Source organism: Xyrauchen texanus, chromosome 19, assembly GCF_025860055.1.
Source record: "Xyrauchen texanus isolate HMW12.3.18 chromosome 19, RBS_HiC_50CHRs, whole genome shotgun sequence".
Classification (NCBI taxonomy): domain Eukaryota; kingdom Metazoa; phylum Chordata; class Actinopteri; order Cypriniformes; family Catostomidae; genus Xyrauchen; species Xyrauchen texanus.
In genome coordinates, this window is record NC_068294.1 from 43,039,568 (window position 1) to 43,062,786 (window position 23,219).

Genomic DNA, 23,219 nt, shown 5'->3' on the forward strand with positions numbered 1-23,219 from the left:
AATTCTCTCTCCGTGATTCGCGTTATCTCTCCTCCTCTTCAGACTGTGTGCTCAGCTTCCGTCTCTCTCTCTAATAATATGGAGATGATGGGGGTGGAACTGCTGCAGATCTGCTCTCTAAACTGTCACACACTGAACAACAGCGGCACTTTGAGTCCATTCTGATGAACTACAGAAATATCCAAAATAGATCCACTAATAATTGTATTATCAAAAGTATTTTATATGCACTTCCATTGTATAAAGAATAAAACACAACATTCTAGGATGACAGTCACAATTAAACATTTCTATAAAATGAGAAACTACTGTATGAGTCCCAGTAAATACCAAAGATGTAAAGATATATCTCCTCCAGTTCATTCTGTTAGTTCAAATGTGCATATTTTCTGAACGGAATGGTGGAGAAGCCTGAAAAAAATAACCATAAATATATTGTATATATTGGAATGTGGCCTTTATTTATTTATTTATTTATTGTTGTCAATTTAAACAAGCTGGGAGACTTAGAAGACTTATGCGATCTTATAAATTCTGCATCAAACAAAGGTAAGAAAATAAGACAGAAATTCGTTTGACAGCATTTCAGGACCATGGCCAGGTACAAAGATTAAAGTTGCTCTTTAACCACTTTCTTCACAAGCACCGATAAAATAACCACACATAGGGTTCAGAAATGATTAACAAAGCGAATTGAAGGTAGCAAACAAATAAACAGTGTTTAACGTCGATAACGTCACACGGAATAAAATTAGATGATGTTTCTGATGATTAGGAATGGTATTAATTGGCTTAATAGATCTATATAATATATATTCAGCAGCCGCCAAAAATGCTGTTTATAATTTAAACTTCTAACTAAAACAAAATAAAAAAGTAGGATACATAATAGTTTCAAGTAGACTACATATAAATACTCAAACCCGTGGAAAACGTACCTGAATGTTTAATTTAGCAATGCCAAGTAAACGCCGAAGCTAATCCTAAAATTAAGTATTTAATAAAAAGAAAAAAAGTCAGAAAATTACATTAATCGAAAATAAACGGCTGGAAAACCCGGAAGCCAAATAAATAAAACAAATAAAATTAATTATAATACTTTTTTAATAATAATAATAATAATAAGAAAAATACATAATAATTAATAAAATATTGTAGACACAATTCAGGGGTTCTCTCATCCGAAATTCCGTCAACAATGTCATTATGAAAACAAATGCCTAAATATGAGAGCTTGTAATTTCATGTAAAATATAAATTAAGTTGCGAAAGGTATAAACGATACGAGTTAAAAGATGTACATTTTTGCTAAATTGAAAAATCAATAAAACATCTTTCTGTTCCCCCTATCCGAATACTTAGCTTAATTTCCCCTCAATTTAGGACGAGATCTAGTTCAAAAAATGTATTGAGTCGATATTGCTTCCCTACAATCAAATGAAGCCATCCATTTTTTTCAATGCGGAGTTTTAAGATACTACAAAAATAAACAATGATAACAAAAATCTCACCTGATCAAAAGAATCGTCATTGGTCAGTTTGTCTCTCTGCGCATGCGGGAGTGTCTGTGCTCCACTGGTGTCCAGACTAATGATGCTCTCACTGCAAGGTCTGACGTATTTCAGATCACTCTTTCTGGAGTCAGTGGTTCTGCAAACCTCATAATTGTACACGTGCTGTAAAGTTCCTGTGCCCCCTACGTCTGCGTAAAGAGGCGGATAATACGGAATAACCGGCAGATTCGCGCCAGATTTGTAATACATCCGCTCACGTCTCCATCTGTAGCATTTGACTGACAGTATGGCTATGATGGACACGATAAAGAGAAAGGAAACTACAGCCAAGGCCAAGACCAGATAAAAAGTCAGGTTGTCGTTGTATTCCTTGTCGTGCGTAAAGTCAGTGAACTCGGAGAGCACTTCAGGGAAGCTGTCCGCCACCGCCACGTTCACATTGACTGTAGCTGAACGAGAGGGCTGCCCGTTGTCCTCCACTACAACAGTGAGCCTTTGTTTCACAGCATCTTTATCTGTCACTTGACGTACAGTTCTTATTTCTCCATTCTGTAAGCCCACTTCAAACAGCGCCCTGTCTGTGGCTTTCTGCAGTTTATATGAGAGCCAGGCATTCTGTCCAGAGTCCACATCAACAGCCACCACTTTAGTGACCAGATAACCCACATCTGCCGAACGAGGCACTATTTCAGCCACCACAGAAGCACCAGACTGGACCGGATACAGAACCTGAGGCGCGTTGTCATTCTGGTCTTGAATAATGATTCTCACACTCACGTTGCTGCTGAGAGGAGGGGAGCCTCCGTCTTGCGCTTTTACGCGGAACTGGAAATCTTTGATCTGCTCGTAATCGAAAGATCGCACTGCATGTATGACTCCACTATCAGCACTAACGGACACCAACGAGGAGACGGGCACTCCGTTAACAGAGGAGTCCTCCAGTATGTAAGACACACGGGCATTCTGGTTAAAATCTGCGTCTCTGGCTCTGACTGTGAATATGGAAAGACCCGGTGTGTTGTTTTCTTGAACAGAGGCCTCATATGAGCTCTTGTCAAACACAGGCGCGTTATCATTCACATCTGATATCTGTAAGGAGAGAGTGACGCTGCTGGAGAGAGAGGGCACGCCCTCATCAGCGCACGTCACAGTGATGTTATACTCAGACTCTCTCTCCCGATCTAAATCACCATCTGTGACTAAACTGAAGAAATTATTCGACGTTGACCGAAGCGTAAATGGTAAACTGTCTTTAACAGTACACTGCACTTTACCATTTTCTCCAGAATCAATGTCTTGAACATTAATAATAGCAGTGACAGTGCCTAATTTCGCATTTTCAGATATGTCACTTGATTTTGACATCATGTTAATCACCGGACTGTTGTCATTGGCATCAATTACGTCAACAATTACTTTGCATGTATCAGAATGACCACCTTGATCTGTAGCTTGCACATCGATTTCAAACAACTTATTTTTTTCAAAATCAATTTCGCCGATTACCGTTAACAACCCATTAGTTTCATCAATACTAACGATTTTCATTGCATCGTCTGCGGTGTTCGATAATGTGTAAGTGATTAATCCATTTGATCCTACATCTGCGTCTGAAGCTTTAACTGTTGATAAAATCATGCCTTTTGGAGAGTTCTCGATCACGCTTGTCTTATACACGGACTGGGAGCACACAGGTGCATTATCATTGGCGTCTAATACAGTAATGTGTATTTCTATTGTGCCGGACATTTGCGGGTCGCCGCCATCCATCGCTGTCAGAACCAATACAATAATGTCCTGTTTTTCGCGATCTAATTGTTTCTGAAGCACCATCTCAACGTTTTTATTACCACCTGATCGGCTATGTGATTTTAAAATAAAATTGTCGGTGGGTTTTAAGGTGTAGCTCTGAAGCCCGTTGATGCCAACATCCGCATCTACGGCCCTCTCTAAAACAAATCTCGCTCCACTCAGCGCTAACTCACTTATTTCAAATACCATTTTATTTTTACTAAAGAGAGGAGGGTTATCGTTTATATCGATCACTTCAACGTTGACGCTGTAAAACTCCATCGGGTTCTCCAGAATAATCTGGAAATGTAGTGCGCAAGGCGTTGTCTGTCCGCATAGCGCCTCTCGGTCTATTCTCTCTTTGATAAGGAGGACTCCTCTTTCTTTATTCAGCTCGATGTATTCAGCGCTGTCTCCGGTATAAATACGGGCTTTACCCGATTTCAGTCTCTTTAAATCTAAACCCAAATCCTGCGCTATGTTACCGACTAAAGAGCCTTTCGCCATTTCCTCAGGAATGGAGTAACTGACCTGCCCGAGAGCTGAACTGAGAGAGAGAAACCAAATCAACAGCAGTACTTGCCGCGCCATTGTTCTGTCCGACATTTTGCAGAAGACCACAAAGGGAAGATTAAGCTCGAATCCAACTAAATAAATCCAGAAAACCTGCAGGAAATCAGGTATAAATCCACAGAAAGAGGAACTCAAACAAAAGCCTGTAAATCCAGGAAAAACACATTAAATTCTCTCTCCGTGATTCGCGTTATCTCTCCTCCTCTTCAGACTGTGTGCTCAGCTTCCGTCTCTCTCTATAATAATATGGAGATGATGGGGGTGGAACTGCTGCAGATCTGCTCTCTAAACTGTCACACATTGACCAACAGCGGCACTTTGAGTCCATTCTGATGAACTACAGAATAAACTAAACTCAAATATAGCTCATCTTAAATAAACAATAATAAAAAAAAACTTTAAAAGGTCCAAACGCGCAGAAGTAAACCAAATGTATGTACTAAAAACTGCATTATCTCCAAACATAAAGGAGTGCATGAAGTTAGGCAAAAATAGAATTAAATAAAAAAGTGTAAATAGAAAGAGACATTTGGCACAAAAAAAAAAAACATGTACATGCATGCTGATACCAAAATAACTCTAAAACACCACTATAATGATTATTATTCGAATAAGAATTATATCCAAATACGAATAAAAAGAGGTCTGAAATTTAAACAACATGAAATGACATAAAGAGGTTAAAGATGTGAGCCTGTGATGGACAGTCAAAAGGAGGATCTGAAAAAATGCGCACAATGTATTTCAGCACCATGGACAGAGAATCAAAGACAAGCGCAGAACACAGAAGCCCAAATTTGGGTATGAGTGGAAGAACTGCTGAAAAACACAGATATAAATGACATACTTCATGATTATCCGAAGCTTTCATTTTCAAATACATGGTGACCATCCAAAAATCAAACTGTGTCGATTCCATCTCAACATACAGATGCTTTTAGTACGTCTGATTGCTGTTGCTGTTATGACCAACGAAATTAGCTTAGTGGCATCAAACCAATTTTAGATGTTTTTTTACTTTTTCCTTTTGAGCTGCCAAGATCACTTATGTGGTGCATGACTGGCCAATTGTTCTTTAAATTGCTTAATATTTACTTTAAGATATGTATGGTGAATTATTAAAATCATATTCATATCAAGAGTTTGGAAACATTTTCGAAAGCTTGTAGACCAACTCACAAGTATTTTTTATTATTTATTTTAAGCATTTTATTTTGAGTTAAGTAGCCTATTTGCTTTTCGTGTAGTTAATTTAGTTTCTTAATCATCAAATATAATATTATGAATATTTAAAGTTATGCAAAGGTTTATCCATATCCTCTGAATATCCTTTTCGCAGTTGTACTTGCCGAAGAAAATTAGCCCAAAGATTACATTTATAACTTTGGAATAAACTGGTTATTACATCAAATGTTTATTTTATTTACCTATATAATTAATCCTATATATTTGTAATACTATTTATCATATTTATGGCCATTCCCATTAAAAACACAAAAGCTCAAACACATAGTCTACACATAAATAACGCAAAGCTGCACTAGAGACAGAAACAGAAAACCTCACCTGTTCAAAAGAATCGTCATTGGTCAGTTTGTCTCTCTGCGCATGCGGGAGTGTCTGTGCTCCACTGGTGTCCAGACTAATGATGCTCTCACTGCAAGGTCTGACGTATTTCAGATCACTCTTTCTGGAGTCAGTGGTTCTGCAAACCTCATAATTGTACACGTGCTGTAAAGTTCCTGTGCCCCCTACGTCTGCGTAAAGAGGCGGATAATACGGAATAACCGGCAGATTCCCGCCAGATTTGAAATACATCCGCTCACGTCTCCATCTGTAGCATTTGACTGACAGTATGGCTATGATGGACACGATAAAGAGAAAGGAAACTACAGCCAAGGCCAAGACGAGATAAAAAGTCAGGTTGTCGTTGTATTCCTTGTCGTGCGTAAAGTCAGTGAACTCGGAGAGCACTTCAGGGAAGCTGTCCGCCACCGCCACGTTCACATTGACTGTAGCTGAACGAGAGGGCTGCCCGTTGTCCTCCACTACAACAGTGAGCCTTTGTTTCACAGCATCTTTATCTGTCACTTGACGTACAGTTCTTATTTCTCCATTCTGTAAGCCCACTTCAAACAGCGCCCTGTCTGTGGCTTTCTGCAGTTTATATGAGAGCCAGGCATTCTGTCCAGAGTCCACATCAACAGCCACCACTTTAGTGACCAGATAACCCACATCTGCCGAACGAGGCACTATTTCAGCCACCACAGAAGCACCGGACTGGACCGGATACAGAACCTGAGGCGCGTTGTCATTCTCGTCTTGAATAATAATCGTCATTGTCACGTTGCTGCTCAGAGGGGACGAGCCTCCGTCTTGCGCTTTTACAACGAAACTAAGCTGTTTAATTTGCTCATAATCAAACGAGCGAACCGCATGCAACACGCCATTCTCGGAGTTTATGGACACGCAAGAGGAAATCGGCGATCCTCCAATATAAGTATCTTCTAAAAAATATGAAACTCTTGAGTTTTGATTCCAGTCTAAATCTCGCGCCGTCACACTGTATATGGACATACCTGGCGCGTTATTTTCAGGCACGTGTGTGGAATAGCTATTTCGCTCAAAAACTGGCGCGTTATCGTTAACGTCAGAAACCATTAGCCGCAGAGTCATAGAGCTGGAGAGTCCAGGTGATCCAGAATCGGTCGCTGTTACGGTTATATTATATTCCGACTGAGTTTCTCGGTCGAGAAAGGCGTCGGTGATTAAATTATAATAGTTAGAGAGGGATGATTTGATAGTAAATGGGAGATGTCGATCAATAGAGCACGTGACCTGTCCATTTCTACCAGAGTCCGAATCTTTAATATTAATCACCGCAATAGTAGTACCTGTTGGCGCATCTTCTGACAACGGGCTCGAGAGAGACATGATGTTAATTACAGGCGCATTATCATTTACATCCATAATTTCAATTACAAGCTTACTAGTGCTTGTTAAACCCCCCTGGTCTGTTGCTTTGACTCTGATTTCAAAACGTTTGTCTTTTTCAAAATCAATATTTCCTAAAACAGACACCAAACCGGTGTTTTCATCGATGCTAAAAATATCTCTCGAATGTTCTTTCAGGTCAGAGAAGGAAAACATTAAATGCCCGTTTGATCCACTATCAGCATCGGTGGCATTAACGGTAGTAATGTAAGTCCCCTTCGGTGCATTTTCTATCACAGATGCTTTATATACGGTTTGGTTAAACACAGGCGCGTTGTCATTCGCATCTAAAACAGTAACATCGATATTAACAGAGCCAGACCTCTGCGGGTTTCCGCCATCAGCAGCGATTAGCTTCAGAGAGAGTTGAGGATGCTCCTCCCTGTCTAACGCTTTATCAAGAACCATTTCGACATATCTACTACCATCGGGATTCAAATGCTGTTTTAAAACGAAATAATCGTTCCTTGTGAGAATATAATTTTGCAACGAATTCAATTCTACATCAGGATCATGTGCACTCTCTAATGCAAATCTGGAACCAAGTGTCGCAGATTCGCTTATTTCAAAATTAATTTTGTTTTTCTCGAATGCAGGGGAATTATCATTTACGTCTATGATTTCTACGGTTACCTGGTGCAGTTCAATTGGATTCTCTAGAATGATCTCGAAGCTGAAGCTGCACGGTGTGATGTCGCCGCAAAGCTGCTCTCGGTCTATTCTCTCACTCACGACTAGAATCCCTTTGTCTGTTTTCAGCTCTGCGTACTGAGTGCTTTCTCCGGTCACGATACGCGCTCGGCCCGCTCGAAGCCTTTTCAAATCGAGCCCCAGATCTTGTGCGACATTACCAATGAGCGAGCCTTTAGACATTTCTTCAGGAATGGAGTACCGGATTTGAGAGATGGCAAAAGGAGAGCAGATCGAGATGAAAAATAATACTTGCCACTGCCGTAGGAAGAAAACACGGCACCAAGCACATCCATTTGGACAAATATCGCGAATAGCCATATTGTTTTACAGGGTGAAAAACAAACTCCAACAATCCTTTCAAAATCCAGTGAGATTTGTATTTGTTTTAAACGGAAAGGGCAGCAATTGTCACCCTCTCACCAACACGCAACGAATGAAACACAAAGCGAGACTCTCCCCTTTGCGTCAGAGCGCGCAGATGGGGTGGGACCTTGCTTATGAAATGACAAGCTTGCTGTAAAGAAAGCATTTCACTGAGCAACAGCGGCCTCTAGAGTCTAAAAATAATACCAACACAATGACAACAATTCATAAGATATATATGTGTTTATAAGTGTCAGGTATTTTAGGAGACGAATGTGTGCACTTCAAACTAAAGAAATATAACTAAATACAATTACTGTAATTTAGCATCGATAGTGTGTTTTTACCTCTTCTGTTAGGGTAAAACTGCAAAAAAGGAAAATGTCGCTGTCCAAGCAGTGAGTGCTGAAAACGAGACGAGCAACTGTGATAAAGCAGTCACGTTTTACACTATGTCATCAATTAATCCTAACACCAAAAAAGTGCAAGAAGCTCATAATAAATAATACTAATAATAACAAAACAAGTATGACAGTTAAGAATATAATCTATAGGTTATGGCACTTTTTCCTCATGCATAGGCTGCTAATTACTACCATCTTGTGAGACACTCACCTGTAACGATGAATCTGGTGCATCCATGATGTTGTTCTCGCTGGGCGCACGTTGCATTGTACCTGTAGAACTGGGGTCCACTATCAACACACCCTGACTAGCAGGTCTGACAAACTTAAGGTCACTTTTTCTGGAATCTGTCGTGCTGTAAAGTTCATAATTACGCACGTGCTTCAGCGTCCCTGTGCCCAAGGTGTCTGCGTAATGCGGCGGATAGTACGGAATAACTGGGAGACTTGATTGATAATACAAGCGAGATTGCCTCCATCTGTAGATTTTAACAGATATTATGACGACTAGACATGTTATGAAAAGAAACGAGACTGCAGCCAAGGCCAAGACGAGATAAAAAGTCAGGTTGTCGTTGTATTCCTTGTCGTGCGTAAAGTCAGTGAACTCGGAGAGCACTTCAGGAAAGCTGTCCGCCACCGCCACGTTCACATTGACTGTAGCTGAACGAGAGGGCTGCCCGTTGTCCTCCACTACAACAGTGAGCCTTTGTTTCACAGCATCTTTATCTGTCACTTGACGTACAGTTCTTATTTCTCCATTCTGTAAGCCCACTTCAAACAGCGCCCTGTCTGTGGCTTTCTGCAGTTTATATGAGAGCCAGGCATTCTGTCCAGAGTCCACATCAACAGCCACCACTTTAGTGACCAGATAACCCACATCTGCCGAACGAGGCACTATTTCAGCCACCACAGAAGCACCAGACTGGACCGGATACAGAACCTGAGGCGCGTTGTCATTCTGGTCTTGGATGAGAATGTTCACGGTCACGTTGCTACAAAGAGGAGGAGAGCCACCATCCTGCGCTATAATAGTTATATGAATGTTTTTGATCAGCTCATAATCAAAAGAACGTACTGCATGCACAACCCCGCTCTCCGCGTTAACCGAAACATATGTTGCTACAGGAGACCCGCCCAGTTGGCTTTCTTCTAGTATATAAGATATCCGAGCATTTTGGTTTTCATCTGGATCATGAGCTTTGACACTGATAATTGAAACACTAGAGGGGTTGTTTTCTGAGAGGTATGCATTAAAAACTCTCTCTGTAAAAAAGGGTGCATTATCATTAACATCAGTTACCTTTACATTAAAAATGTTCCTTGTGGATAGAGGAGATCTGCCTGAGTCTGTAGCTATTACTGTGATATTGTACTCTGAAGTTGTTTCACGGTCCAAAATAGCATCCGTGACTAAAGTATAATAACTTCTTAGTGACGAAATAATTTTAAAAGGTACAATGCCATCTATAAAACAACTGACTTTACCATTGTCATCCGAATCTAAATCCTTGACATTTAATATAGCGATAGTCGTGTCTGGAGCGGAGTCCTCAGCGATATTGTTAGTGAATGACATAATATTAATGGTCGGTGCATTGTCATTAATGTCTATTACTTCCACAATAAGCTTACACGAGTCTGTTAAGCCACCCTGATCTCTGGCTTCGATTCTAACCTCAAACCTTTTATATTTTTCGTAATCTATCTCTCCAGAGACTGAAATTTCACCCGTTTTCTCATCAATGCGCAAAAGAGTTGCAACATCACCCTTCGTATTTGACAGGAAATATGCAATTATTCCGTTGGAGCTGCTATCTGCATCACTTGCGTTTACTGTGATGATGAGCGTTCCTTCAGGCGCATTCTCCATTACGTTTGCTTTATACACGGTTTGATTAAAAACCGGAGAATTGTCGTTTACATCTAACACAGTGACATCAATATCAACGGTACCAGACCTCTGCGGATTTCCTCCGTCCACTGCTATCAGCTTTAGAGAATGATGAGGCTTTACCTCCCTGTCTAAGGACGTCTGAAGAATCATCTCCGGATAGATACTGCCATCCGGATTTGAGTGTTGTTTTAAAATAAAACTGTCAGTCGGTGTTAAAACGTAGCTTTGCAAACCGTTCATTCCAACATCAGGGTCATATGCGCTTTCCAACACAAACCGCGCACCCAGAACAGCTGATTCGCTAATTTCTAATTTGACGTATTTTTTGTTAAAATGAGGAGCGTTATCATTTTCATCCAATATCTCGACGGTAATGGGGTGTAACTCCATTGGATTCTCTAGAATGATCTCGAAGCTGAAGCTGCACGGTGTGATGTCGCCGCAAAGCTGCTCTCGGTCTATTCTCTCACTCACGACTAGAATCCCTTTGTCTGTTTTCAGCTCTGCGTACTGAGTGCTTTCTCCGGTCACGATACGCGCTCGGCCCGCTCGAAGCCTTTTCAAATCGAGCCCCAGATCTTGTGCGACATTACCAATGAGCGAGCCTTTCTTCATCTCCTCCGGAATCGAATATCGCATTTGTCCACTTGCCACAGAAAAATATAATAACACAAGGATGGCTCGCCAGCTTCGCCCACAAAGGCAATAACCTCCATCACATCCACGCGACATAAATCCTTTCTTATGCATTGCAAAATCAGCAAAACAATCACAATTCTTGAATAATCACAATACTAGGGATTAGAAAAAAAACAAAAATAAATGTCCTGTGAAATTCAAGGAATTATCCTCCTTTTCTCAAAGGTATTTAAAAATAATCATAATGTTCACACCACGCACACCCCACTGAAAATGCAGAGTAACGGGTCATTCTGCACTGTATCTGCGCACAAAACTAGGAGGGGCCACCTCGACATGACAAAATACAGCATGCAAAATATTTCCACGATCAACAGCGGCCCTCAGAGTCCAAAAGCATCTCCAACAAGTAAATAAATAAATGTTTTCCTTTTTTTACGGAGTAGTTGAAGCAGCAGTATTGCATAAACAAAACATTGGCAAACACATTGTGGATGTTCAAAACAAGTCATAGTCATCACCGTGCACAGAAAATAATAAACAATAATAATAGAATAATAAAACAATGATACTAAGTATTCTAAATGCAACCTCAGCTCCAGTTTCAACGCACGTGCTACCTACATACAAGTTCAAAGTGTGACCTCAATAGCAAATGAGAAAAATAAAAATGCTGAAAAAATAAAAGCAAGCTCAGTAAGAAAATAAGAACACATGATGCAAAGTACAAAAAACGCTAGAAAAGACTATAATTAGTTAATTCAGGCTTTTCTGTGAATGGCCGCATCTTGTTCAGTCTGTTGGACATCATTGGTGAAAAATAGGAATATGAGACTAATATTCAAGCCATGTTTGATAAAGGCAACAGATGAACTATAATGCACAATGATGGTTACTGTATATGTAACAGCCAATAGACTATGTTGCGGACCCTTAGTGTACACTCAGTTGTATTTTAACCACAGGCATGCATAAACAGCATGTTATTATATATATATATATATATATATATATATATATATATATATATATATATATATATATATATATATATATACTGCATTTTTTTACGAGACACCAACCTCTATCGGCGACTCTTGTTCATCAAGTATGTTTCTCTCGTTGGGCGCGCGCTGCATCGTTCTTGTAGGATTGGAGTCCACTATCAACACGTTCTGACTTGCGGGTCTCACAAACTTACAGTCACTCCTTCTGGAATCAGTCGTCCTATAAACTTCATAATTATATCCGTGCTGCAAAGTTCCTGTGCCCATGGTGTCTGCGTAACGCGGCGGATAGTACGGGATAGCCGGGAGATTGGATTTGTAATACAGACGAGATTGCCTCCATCTGTAGATTTTAACAGATATTATGACGACTAGACATGTTATGAAAAGAAACGAGACTGCAGCCAAGGCCAAGACCAGATACAAAGTCAGGTTGTCGTTGTTTTCCTTGTCGTGCGTAAAGTCAGTGAACTCGGAGAGCACTTCAGGGAAGCTGTCCGCCACCGCCACGTTCACATTGACTGTAGCTGAACGAGAGGGCTGCCCGTTGTCCTCCACTACAACAGTGAGCCTTTGTTTCACAGCATCTTTATCTGTCACTTGACGTACAGTTCTTATTTCTCCATTCTGTAAGCCCACTTCAAACAGCGCCCTGTCTGTGGCTTTCTGCAGTTTATATGAGAGCCAGGCATTCTGTCCAGAGTCCACATCAACAGCCACCACTTTAGTGACCAGATAACCCACATCTGCCGAACGAGGAACTATTTCAGCCACCACAGAAGCACCAGACTGGACCGGATACAGAACCTGAGGCGCGTTGTCATTCTGGTCTTGGATGAGAATGTTCACGGTCACGTTGCTACAAAGCGGAGGAGAGCCACCATCCTGCGCTATAATAGTTATATGAATGTTTTTGATCAGCTCATAATCAAAATTACGCACTGCATGTACAACCCCGCTCTCCGCGTTAACCGAAACGTATGTTGCTACAGGAGACCCGCCCAGGTCGCTTTCTTCTAGAATATAAGATATCCGAGCATTTTGGTTTTCATCTGGATCATGAGCTTTGATTTTGAGGATCGAAACACCAGGTGAATTATTCTCTTGCAAGTATGCATTATAAACATTTTCATGAAAAACCGGGGCATTATCATTAACATCAGTTATCTTCAGATTAAATGTTTTTCTGCTTGTTAAAGGAGGATTTCCGGAATCAGTCGCAGTAACAGTAATGTTGTACTCTGATATCTTTTCACGATCTAAAACAGCATTCGTGACCAAAGAGTAATAATTTCTTAAAGTTGATTTTATTGTAAAAGCTTCAGATCCTTCGATAAAACAACTGACTTTGCCATTATCATCAGTGTCTGAGTCCTTAACATTAATTATTGCAACTGTGGTATCGGGAGGGGCATCTTCGGAAACGGTGCTTGAATAGGACATTATATTAATTACAGGTGCATTATCGTTTACATCATTAACTTCTAATACAATTTTACTCGAATCAGTCAAACCACCCTGATCCCTCGCCTCGACTGTAAGTTCAAATTTAGCATCTTTCTCGTGATCAATTTCTCCAACAACAGAAACTACGCCCGTGTTGCTGTCAATATTGAATAACTGCGCAGCAGTTCCTTTTTGTTTATAAAAATTGTAAGTTATTCGCCCATTCGAGCCAGCGTCAGCATCGGTTGCATTAACGGTAGTAATATAAGTGCTCTTCGGTGAATTTTCTATCACAGATGCCCTATAAACGGTCTGGTTAAATACTGGAGCGTTGTCATTCGCATCCAGAACTGTAACATCGATAACAACAGAGCCAGACCTCTGCGGGTTTCCGCCATCTAAAGCGACCAGCTTCAAGGATAGATGAGGATACTCCTCTCTGTCTAACACTTTGTGTAAAACCATTTCTGCGTATTTACTGCCGTCTGGATTCGAGTGTTGTTTTAAAACGAAATGATTATTTGGGGATAAGATATAATTCTGCAGTGTGTTCGCGCCTACATCGTGATCATCCGCACTGTCCAGTAAAAAGCGCGAGCCCAGAGCTGCAGACTCGCTGATTTCGAATTGCAATTCTTTGTTCTGAAACGATGGCGCGTGATCATTTTCATCCAGAACTTCAATAGTAACTGGGTGCAGCTCCATTGGATTCTCTAGAATGATCTCGAAGCTGAAGCTGCACGGTGTGATGTCGCCGCAAAGCTGCTCTCGGTCTATTCTCTCACTCACGACTAGAATCCCTTTGTCTGTTTTCAGCTCTGCGTACTGAGTGCTTTCTCCGGTCACGATACGCGCTCGGCCCGCTCGAAGCCTTTTCAAATCGAGCCCCAGATCTTGTGCGACATTACCAATGAGCGAGCCTTTCTTCATCTCCTCCGGAATCGAATATCGCATTTGTCCACTTGCAATGCAACAGTAACAAGAAAAAAACACCGATAACTGCCACAGAATTTTCCATCCTAAAGAATGACGATTGCATTCTGCCATCCAACAGCCTCGTTGCACCATAATCACAAGATAAACAAACAATAAATACAATGAATGTTGCTTCTTGTTGTAGTCCAAGATTTTGTGGGGAAAATGTTATCCTGAAAAATACTGCAAACATTAGTGCCTCGCACACACAGCCATGAATAAAACGTCGAATCAACTGCGCTCTCATAAGCTTGCAAGACAATAAGGAGGGGTAAAGACTACGCTATGACAAAGCACACCATACAATGTTTCTCTGATCAACAGCGGCCCTTGCTGTTCAAAGTAAGACTAAGCAATGGACTTCAATTAACTCAGAGAAAAGTGAAATCCCTTCCAAAATAATCAAGGACAACAATAATAGATAGGATGCACATCGTATAATTCACATTCTACAAGATGTAAAAAGGCAAAAAGTATTATTATTATTCTTATTATTAAACTACTACTATACTAGACAGATGAGTGCAATTATCTACGAAATTAACACAAACTGTTGCTGTCCATCCAAGGAGTGCTGAAATAGGATTTCACGTGGCAGAAGCACATACAGGGACATTTCAAAACGTGAAAACACCTTGGAAAGCTATTTAATCATTTTATATGGTGTAATATTTGTTTCACCCACCTGTATGTATGACTCTGGTGCATCCATGATGTTGTTCTCGCTGGGCGCACGTTGCATTGTACCTGTAGAACTGGGGTCCACTATCAACACGCCCTGACTAGCAGGTCTGACAAACTTAAGGTCACTTTTTCTGGAATCTGTCGTGCTGTAAAGTTCATAATTATGCACGTGCTTCAGAGTTCCTGTGCCCACGGTGTCTGCGTAACGCGGCGGATAGTACGGAATAACTGGGAGACTTGATTGATAATACAAGCGAGATTGCCTCCATCTGAAGATTTTAACAGATATTATGATGACTAGACATGTTATGAAAAGAAACGAGACTGCAGCCAAGGCCAAGACGAGATAAAAAGTCAGGTTGTCGTTGTATTCCTTGTCGTGCGTAAAGTCAGTGAACTCGGAGAGCACTTCAGGGAAGCTGTCCGCCACCGCCACGTTCACATTGACTGTAGCTGAACGAGAGGGCTGCCCGTTGTCCTCCACTACAACAGTGAGCCTTTGTTTCACAGCATCTTTATCTGTCACTTGACGTACAGTTCTTATTTCTCCATTCTGTAAGCCCACTTCAAACAGCGCCCTGTCTGTGGCTTTCTGCAGTTTATATGAGAGCCAGGCATTCTGTCCAGAGTCCACATCAACAGCCACCACTTTAGTGACCAGATAACCCACATCTGCCGAACGAGGCACTATTTCAGCCACCACAGAAGCACCAGACTGGACAGGATACAGAACCTGAGGCGCGTTGTCATTCTGGTCTTGAATTTCGATTTTAATTTGTGCGCTGCTGCTAAGCGCAGGCGCACCACCGTCCTGAGCTTTCACTTTAAATTCAAAAGATTTCATTTTTTCATAGTCAAATGAACGCATGGCGTAAACAATACCTGTTTCAGCATTAATTGATACAAGAGAGGACAATGATTCACCGTTTATCTGCACATCTTCAAGAAAGTAAGCCACTCTGGCATTTTGCTTTGAGTCTCCATCCCGAGCATGAACGCACGTGATTGAATGACCCGGATGATTGTTTTCAGCAATAACGGCTGAATAGGCACTTTTATCGAAAACAGGATTATTATCGTTGACATCATTAATTCTGACGAAAAGTGTCTTGTTATTGCGCAATGATGGAGATCCCTGGTCAGACGCTGTTATGGTAATGTTGTATTCAGAGACAGTTTCGCGGTCCAAAGGACCTTCTGTTACTAAAGTGTAGTAATTGGCCAGAGAAGACTTCATCTTAAAAGGCAAAGAGGGGCTTATACTGCAGCTTATAAGACCATTCTTCCCTGAATCCGCATCTTTAACACTTATTATAGCAACTGTAGTGTCGGTGGGCGAGTCTTCTGCAATGCTATTCGAAAACGACGTCAAGCTGATCACTGGCACGTTATCATTCACATCGGTCACTTCCACAATAACTTTACATGCATTCGACAGAGAACCCCTGTCTTTTGCCATTACAGTCAATTGGTATTGCTTGGTCTTCTCATAATCAATATCTCCACGCACTCGAATCTCTCCGTTGTCAGGATTAAGAGTAAACACGCTGCTCGCTTGCGATATTTGATCAAGGTAATACGTAACATGGCCAAATGCTCCCTCGTCTTTATCATTGGCAGAGACAGTAGTAATAAGAGTACCCTTAGAAGAGTTCTCTGCAACGGAAGCTTTGTATACCGCTTGTGTAAAAATTGGCGCATTGTCATTTGCGTCCTGAATGATGACACGGATACTCACTGTGCCAGTGCGGTGAGGAGTGCCGCCATCAGCCGCGGTCAGAGTGAGCCTCATCTCCGCCTGCTGCTCTCTGTCTAACGGGCGGTCGAGCACCATTTCAGCGTGCGTACTTCCGTCAGAATGCGTCTGCTCTTTTAGACTAAAGTGCGTTGATGGTTTAAGGCTGTAACTTTGAAGTGTATTTATACCCACATCGGGATCAACCGCACTGCCTAATATGAACTGTGCACCAACCATTGCCAATTCACTTACATCTAATGTGATCTCTTTCGACGGAAAAGTGGGAGAATTGTCGTTAATATCCAGTATTTCCACTGTGACGCTGAATAACTCCATTGGATTTTCAAGAACGATCTCAAAGCTGAAGCTACACGGTGATTTCTCTCCACAGAGTTCTTCTCGATCTATGCGCCTTTTCACAAGCAGAATCCCTTTGTCTGGCTGAAACTGAATCAACTCGCTGCTGTCCTCCGACGCGACACGAGCACGGCCGGATTTTAGTCTGCCAACACTCAGTCCGAGATCTCTCGATAAATCACCAATCATAGATCCGGCCACCATTTCCTCTGGAATAGAGTATCGAACTTGAGCCTCAATCACTTCACATGAAACAAAAAACAAAAGCAGGCGGCGAATCCACGCAGACGAGGAATGCTGTTTGATAATCATGGCGATACAAGACTCGTATATTCGGTAGTTAAATACAGAACAGGTAATAACAGTTCAGAATGCAAAAGCTATTAATTAAAAAAAAAAAAAATCAGAGAAACTAATAATCTGTCGTCCTTTTCTGCCTTTCTCCTCTAAGATCTGCCTGCCTTTCCACCACCCTCCGCCCCAGTGAAGAGACATGACGTAAATTAATGCAGAGACATTAACTCACTTAGATTCACAGCTCCACAGCGGCGCTCAGAGTACAAACCATATAGAAGCAAGCAATCGAAACAGACTGATAACGCAATAATGCATTTAAAAATAAATAAAAACATCTGTTGTTATAACAACACGTTACCCACTCTATGCTATGAGCAAATACATATGACTTGCATTCCAATCATCACTGCATGCAGAGCAATTTCACAAAACTATTGTGGTCAGTGCAGAACTGAACACAGAAAAGGTATTTTTGTAAGGTATTCAATCCCTTCAAAATGTAGTATTCATCACTAACCAATAACTACAAAACTATTAATAACTACTTTAATAAGAATGCATCTGATCATTTGTGCGAAGAGCGCACAGCTGCACACAAAATAATCAGCCAAGTGAGGGTGCGACCATATTTCAGGACCATGGACAGCGATAAGTACAAATTAGCTAAAATTTGTACTTAAAATTTGTACTTTTTTAAATTTGTAAAAAAAACACACATTTGTACAGACACATTTTGACTCACCTGTGTGCTGCCTGCTTCAGTGTAGTCAGTGTTTTGTGTCTCTTTTGGAAGAGTTTCGGTTCCACTTGCATCCACACTCACCAGACTTTGACTGATGGGTCCGAGATACTTAATATCACTTTTCCTTGAGTCAGTGGTTCTGTAAATTTCGTAATTATGCACGTGCTGCAGAGTTCCTGTGCCTACGGAGTCCGCGTAACGCGGCGGATAGTACGGAATAACCGGGAGACTAGACTGATAATACAAGCGAGATTGCCTCCATCTGTAGATTTTAACAGATATTATGACGACTAGACATGTTATGAAAAGAAAAGAGACTGCAGCCAAGGCCAAGACCAGATAAAAAGTCAGGTTGTCGTTGTATTCCTTGTCGTGCGTAAAGTCAGTGAACTCGGAGAGCACTTCAGGGAAGCTGTCCGCCACAGCCACGTTCACATTGACTGTAGCTGAACGAGAGGGCTGCCCGTTGTCCTCCACTACAACAGTGAGCCTTTGTTTCACAGCATCTTTATCTGTCACTTGACGTACAGTTCTTATTTCTCCATTCTGTAAGCCCACTTCAAACAGCGCCCTGTCTGTGGCTTTCTGCAGTTTATATGAGAGCCAGGCATTCTGTCCAGAGTCCACATCAACAGCCACCACTTTAGTGACCAGATAACCCACATCTGCCGAACGAGGCACTATTTCAGCCACCACAGAAGCACCAGACTGGACCGGATACAGAACCTGAGGCGCGTTGTCATTCTGATCTTGAATGTATATCAGAACTGTAGCATTAGAACCGAGAGGTGGAGACCCGCCATCCAGCGCTCTCACGTGTATTTTAAACGCTTTCATCTGCTCGAAATCGAACGATCGGACCGCGTGGATAATTCCATTGTCTGCGTTAACAGAGAAGTATGTTGAGACAGGAGAACCGTTTACATCCGTATCTATAAGATAATATGCGACACGCGCGTTTTGCCCTGCATCAGGGTCCGTTGCTTGAAGAGTCAGCAGAGAAACGCCGGGAGAATTATTCTCTAATATATGTGTTTTATATTCACGCTGACTAAAGACTGGTGCATTATCATTAATATCAGTGATATCTAGAGAAATAGATTTTTTACTAAACAATGAGGGGGTGCCCTCGTCTGATGCCACCAGAGTCAGATTATAACCGGACACTTTTTCTCGGTCAAGCGGCGCATCGGTTACCAAAGTGTAGTACTTTCGCGGCGATGGTTTAATTGCAAAAGGAGAGTTTTGCTCTACGCTTAAGCGGACTTGTCCATTTTTACCGGAGTCCAAATCCTGGACGCTTATCAAAGCTACAACCGTGCCGGGTGGAGAATCCTCTTGGATCTTTCCCGAAAATGACGTCATAGTTATAACCGGACTGTTGTCATTTGCGTCTAAAACATCTATAATCAGTTTACTAGCACCTGCAAGACCCCCGGGGTCTTTTGCCTGAAGGTTAATTTCGTAATGCTGAATAGATTCAAAATCTAAATTTCCGATAAGGTTGATTTCCCCTGTATGCGGATTGATTTGAAAGACCTGCGCTGCGTCCTCTCCAATGTACGTAAATGAATACGTCACATTGCCATTATAACCTTCATCTGCATCAGATGCACTTACTTTAGTTATCAATGTCCCCTTTACTGCGTCCTCAGCTGTATTTGCTTTATACATCGACTCAGTAAATATTGGTGCATTATCGTTGACATCAATGAGAGTAACTATTATTTTAATGGTTCCAGACCGTGGAGGGTCTCCACCATCAATAGCCGTTAATACCAGTGAATGTTCGCTCTGTTTCTCTCGGTCCAGCACAGACTGCAAAACCATTTCTGCATACTTGCTTCCGTCTGAACGTGTGTGTTGCTTTAAAGCAAAATAATCTGTAGGTTTCAGACTATAGCTCTGCAGAGAATTCAAACCAACATCTGGATCCGCTGCTGTATCCAACAAGAAAATGCTGTCTATAGGGGCGGACTCGCTAATCTCGAGAATCATTTCTTTCTGTGAGAAAACAGGCGCGTGATCATTGATGTCCTGAATCTCGACAGTAATCGAGAAAAACTCGAGAGGGTTTTCAAGCAAAATCTCAAGACCGAAACTACACGGAGATTTTTGTCCACAGAGCTGCTCTCTGTCTATTCTCTCTTTTACCACCAAGTGTCCTTTGTTACGGTTCAGCTCGACATATTGCCTACTATCATCAATAACAAGACGTGCGCGACCAGACACCAACCTTTTTACATCCAAACCGAGATCCTTCGCCACATCTCCGACAAACAATCCTGGCCTCATTTCTTCTGGAATGGAGTAACGAATTTGCCCGGTCACGGCGCTCAGCGCACATAAAAGGACAATGGAGAGCCTTGCTTGCCATTTTACACTCTGCCTTTGTGGAATGAATCCTTTGTTATTCCACATCATGCCAATGTAGTAATCCAAACAAAATGCAGATATACACCTCCAGTTTTTGAAAGTCCAACCATTTAAATAGGTTCGTTTTATCGTCTCATTAGATTGAGAGCCTTTTGTAAGTACAAAGAACAGCGCGTCGTCTTTCTCTCTATCCTCTATGACGTATGTCTTCTATATCCAGCCCTTTTGCACACTATCATCTCCCTGGACAACAGCACCTCTCACCGTCGATAAGACGCACAACAGCAGTATAGGACAGGCTAGCATCAGGGCAGAAAGGGAGTGGTTGTTTGATGAGAGCACAATGTGAGTTTCTAGAGATTTCTGGACACATAAGTTGCATTTATGTTTTGCGATTAATGGACAGAAACACAAGCGAGTGTTTGAACTAATTCATCCTGATTCAAATACTAGTGCAGTGGGCATTGCCCCTAAATCTAACCCAAGTCAGACCAACGTGACATCTGACAATTATAGTATTTCTCACAATAGATATGCCATTTACAGGGTAAGTTTAACTTGAGGGTGTCTAAATACCTTTTGGGGAATTTGGGCCTATGCAACATTTGAAATGTTTAAAAAGACTCTGAGTAATATTTATAATATTTTAGACCAGTCTAGAACTGCCAGTATCCTACACCTCTTTAAAGGGAAAGAGCATGTTATATCCAGCCAGTCAAATGTGATGTTATGCTGCAATCTGTGCTGGACCATGACCTACATACTGTATGAGAGGATGAAAATTGATGCAGCTGGATAACCAGAAAGAGACACAGTCATCCTCTATGTGCCATCTAGGCTAAAAAAAGCTTAATCTATGTGTGTAGAATTGAGATTACAACATTTACACCCTGGTAGATGGTAAAACAAATAACAAATTTCTCCAGTATAAATGTCTGCATTATGAAACTATTATAAAGTGAATAAATGAATATGAATATTATTTGACAACAATTAAGGCAGCTGCAATTGCATAGATACATTTGTGTAGTAGTGTGCTGGTATGTGGTTTGGGTTCTGCATTTGATACTAACATGCTATGGATGCATAATACATGAGAAGCACTGAATGTTGTTGCATATTCATGCACACACACTGCAGTGACACTGCATTATTCAGACTGTGTGTGTTTCAAACAGTCTTGTGCATTTTAATGCTGTAAAACTGGGGCACAGTCTTGCCTTAAAGCATAGTGCCACTCTACTGCAGCAAAAGGAGAGAGCACAAAGACATATGACTAATACAAACTGTCAGATGCAGAAGTGTTTCTGATAGGTGTTTTGGTGAACCACCACAAGATGGAGCACTGCACATATACTAACAGTCAGACACTGAGATATATAGTGAGTATAGTATAGAGAGCACATCATAAGGTCCTTGATTTATTTAACAACAAAAACATGCAGCAGAGTTGTTGATAAGAAAAAGCATATACAAGAGAGAGAGAGAGAGAGAGAGAGAGAGAGAGAGAGAGAGAGAGGGAGAGAGAGGTGTGGAAATGAAAAACATAAGCTTTTGGCATTGTACATTGTCAGTCAAAAGTTTGGACCCACTTGACTGCATTTGTTTCACATGATCTCAAAAATCTTTTAAACTAAGGGCTTATGCAAACATGCTAGGAACATTTTTTGCAGACAAATCTAAATTGTGCACTGATTTGTTAACAAATAATTTTTTCTTTTTTTATGTATGAGTTGGAGCACATAATGAAGGAAAAGCAGCTAACAACTGTGCAAACATTTGAACTCATGCGCCTCAGGAATGCATGCATGATTGCTTGAGTGAATGAACGGAGTGTGCATAGCTAAAATCTAAACAAAATCTGAGGGGCTCTGGCTCAGGTGGTAGAGCGGGTTGGACACTAATTGCAGGGTTGGCGGTTCGATTCCCGGCCCACATGACTCCACATGCCGAAGTGTCCTTGGGGAAGACACTGAACCCCAAGTTGCTCCCAATAGCAGGCTAGTGCCTTGCATGGCAGCTCTGCCATCATTGGTGTGTGAATGTGTGTGTGAATGGGTGAATGAGTCTGTGGCAGAGCGTAATACGGGACCGGGTGCCTAGGATCACGACCCGGCCCCGCCCTCCGCACTGCCACAGTGTCACAGTGTCACAGTGTATTTTAGTGCTTTGAATACCGCTAATGTTAAAAAGGCACTACATAATTGCAGACCATTTACCATTGGTCACTATATAATTCCCACACTTCCATTTGTGATATTTTATAGTTATGATGACCAGGCCCAGACTGAATCTGCATGCACAGGACTGCATAGGTTTCCACAAAATTGCGACATTTGTCATTTATACGTTCATAAATGTTCTATGCATTCCCCAACCCTTGTATGTTTGTTTATTTAATATTTTGGCTTATTTCATGATGCTTTCAGCTACTTTTCAACGACATTTTTACTGTGTTTTAATCCATTCTATCAGCTGTGGCTCAGGTGGTAGAGCGGGTCGGCTACTAATCGCAGGGTTGGTGGTTTCGATTCCCGGCCCACACGACTCCACATGCAGAAGTGTCCTTGGGCAAGACACTGAACCCCAAGTTGCTCCCAACGGCAGGCTAGTGCCTTACATAGCAGCTCTGCCATCATTGTTGTGTGAATGTGTGAATGAGATGCAGCGTAAAGTGCTTTGAATACCGCTATGGTTAAAAGGCACTATATAAGTGCAGACCATTTACC

General features: G+C 41.4%; 2 protein-coding genes across 2 annotated transcripts; both read right to left on the reverse strand.

Moving 5' to 3' along the window:
- Positions 1-22: 22 nt before the first annotated feature.
- LOC127659819 (protocadherin beta-16) lies at positions 23-4,101 on the reverse strand. The gene is made up of 2 exons (XM_052149766.1): positions 1,512-4,101; positions 23-70 (listed from the first exon to the last, which is right to left on the reverse strand). The coding sequence occupies exons 1-2, from the start codon at positions 3,909-3,911 to the stop codon at positions 23-25; spliced, it is 2,448 nt and encodes an 815-aa protein (XP_052005726.1). The 5' UTR covers positions 3,912-4,101.
- A 521-nt stretch (positions 4,102-4,622) lies between these two features.
- On the reverse strand, positions 4,623-20,668 carry LOC127659820 (uncharacterized). The gene is made up of 6 exons (XM_052149767.1): positions 18,115-20,668; positions 14,982-17,438; positions 11,951-14,431; positions 8,525-11,006; positions 5,445-7,885; positions 4,623-4,697 (listed from the first exon to the last, which is right to left on the reverse strand). The coding sequence occupies exons 1-6, from the start codon at positions 20,536-20,538 to the stop codon at positions 4,623-4,625; spliced, it is 12,360 nt and encodes a 4,119-aa protein (XP_052005727.1). The 5' UTR covers positions 20,539-20,668.
- Positions 20,669-23,219: the final 2,551 nt, after the last annotated feature.

Bases quoted from the DNA above. Each gene is read 5' to 3' on its own strand.
- LOC127659819 (XM_052149766.1), bottom strand. From the start codon at position 3,911: ATGTCGGACAGAACAATGGCGCGGCAAGTACTGCTGTTGATTTGGTTT. The intron at 71-1,511 runs GTGAGATTTTTG...CCATATTATTAG, and splicing joins ATGACGATTCTTTTGATCAG to AGAGAGAGACGGAAGCTGAG.
- LOC127659820 (XM_052149767.1), bottom strand. From the start codon at position 20,538: ATGATGTGGAATAACAAAGGATTCATTCCACAAAGGCAGAGTGTAAAA. The intron at 14,432-14,981 runs GTGGGTGAAACA...GACTACAACAAG, and splicing joins CACCAGAGTCATACATACAG to AAGCAACATTCATTGTATTT. The intron at 11,007-11,950 runs GTTGGTGTCTCG...TGATTATTCAAG, and splicing joins AACAAGAGTCGCCGATAGAG to AATTGTGATTGTTTTGCTGA.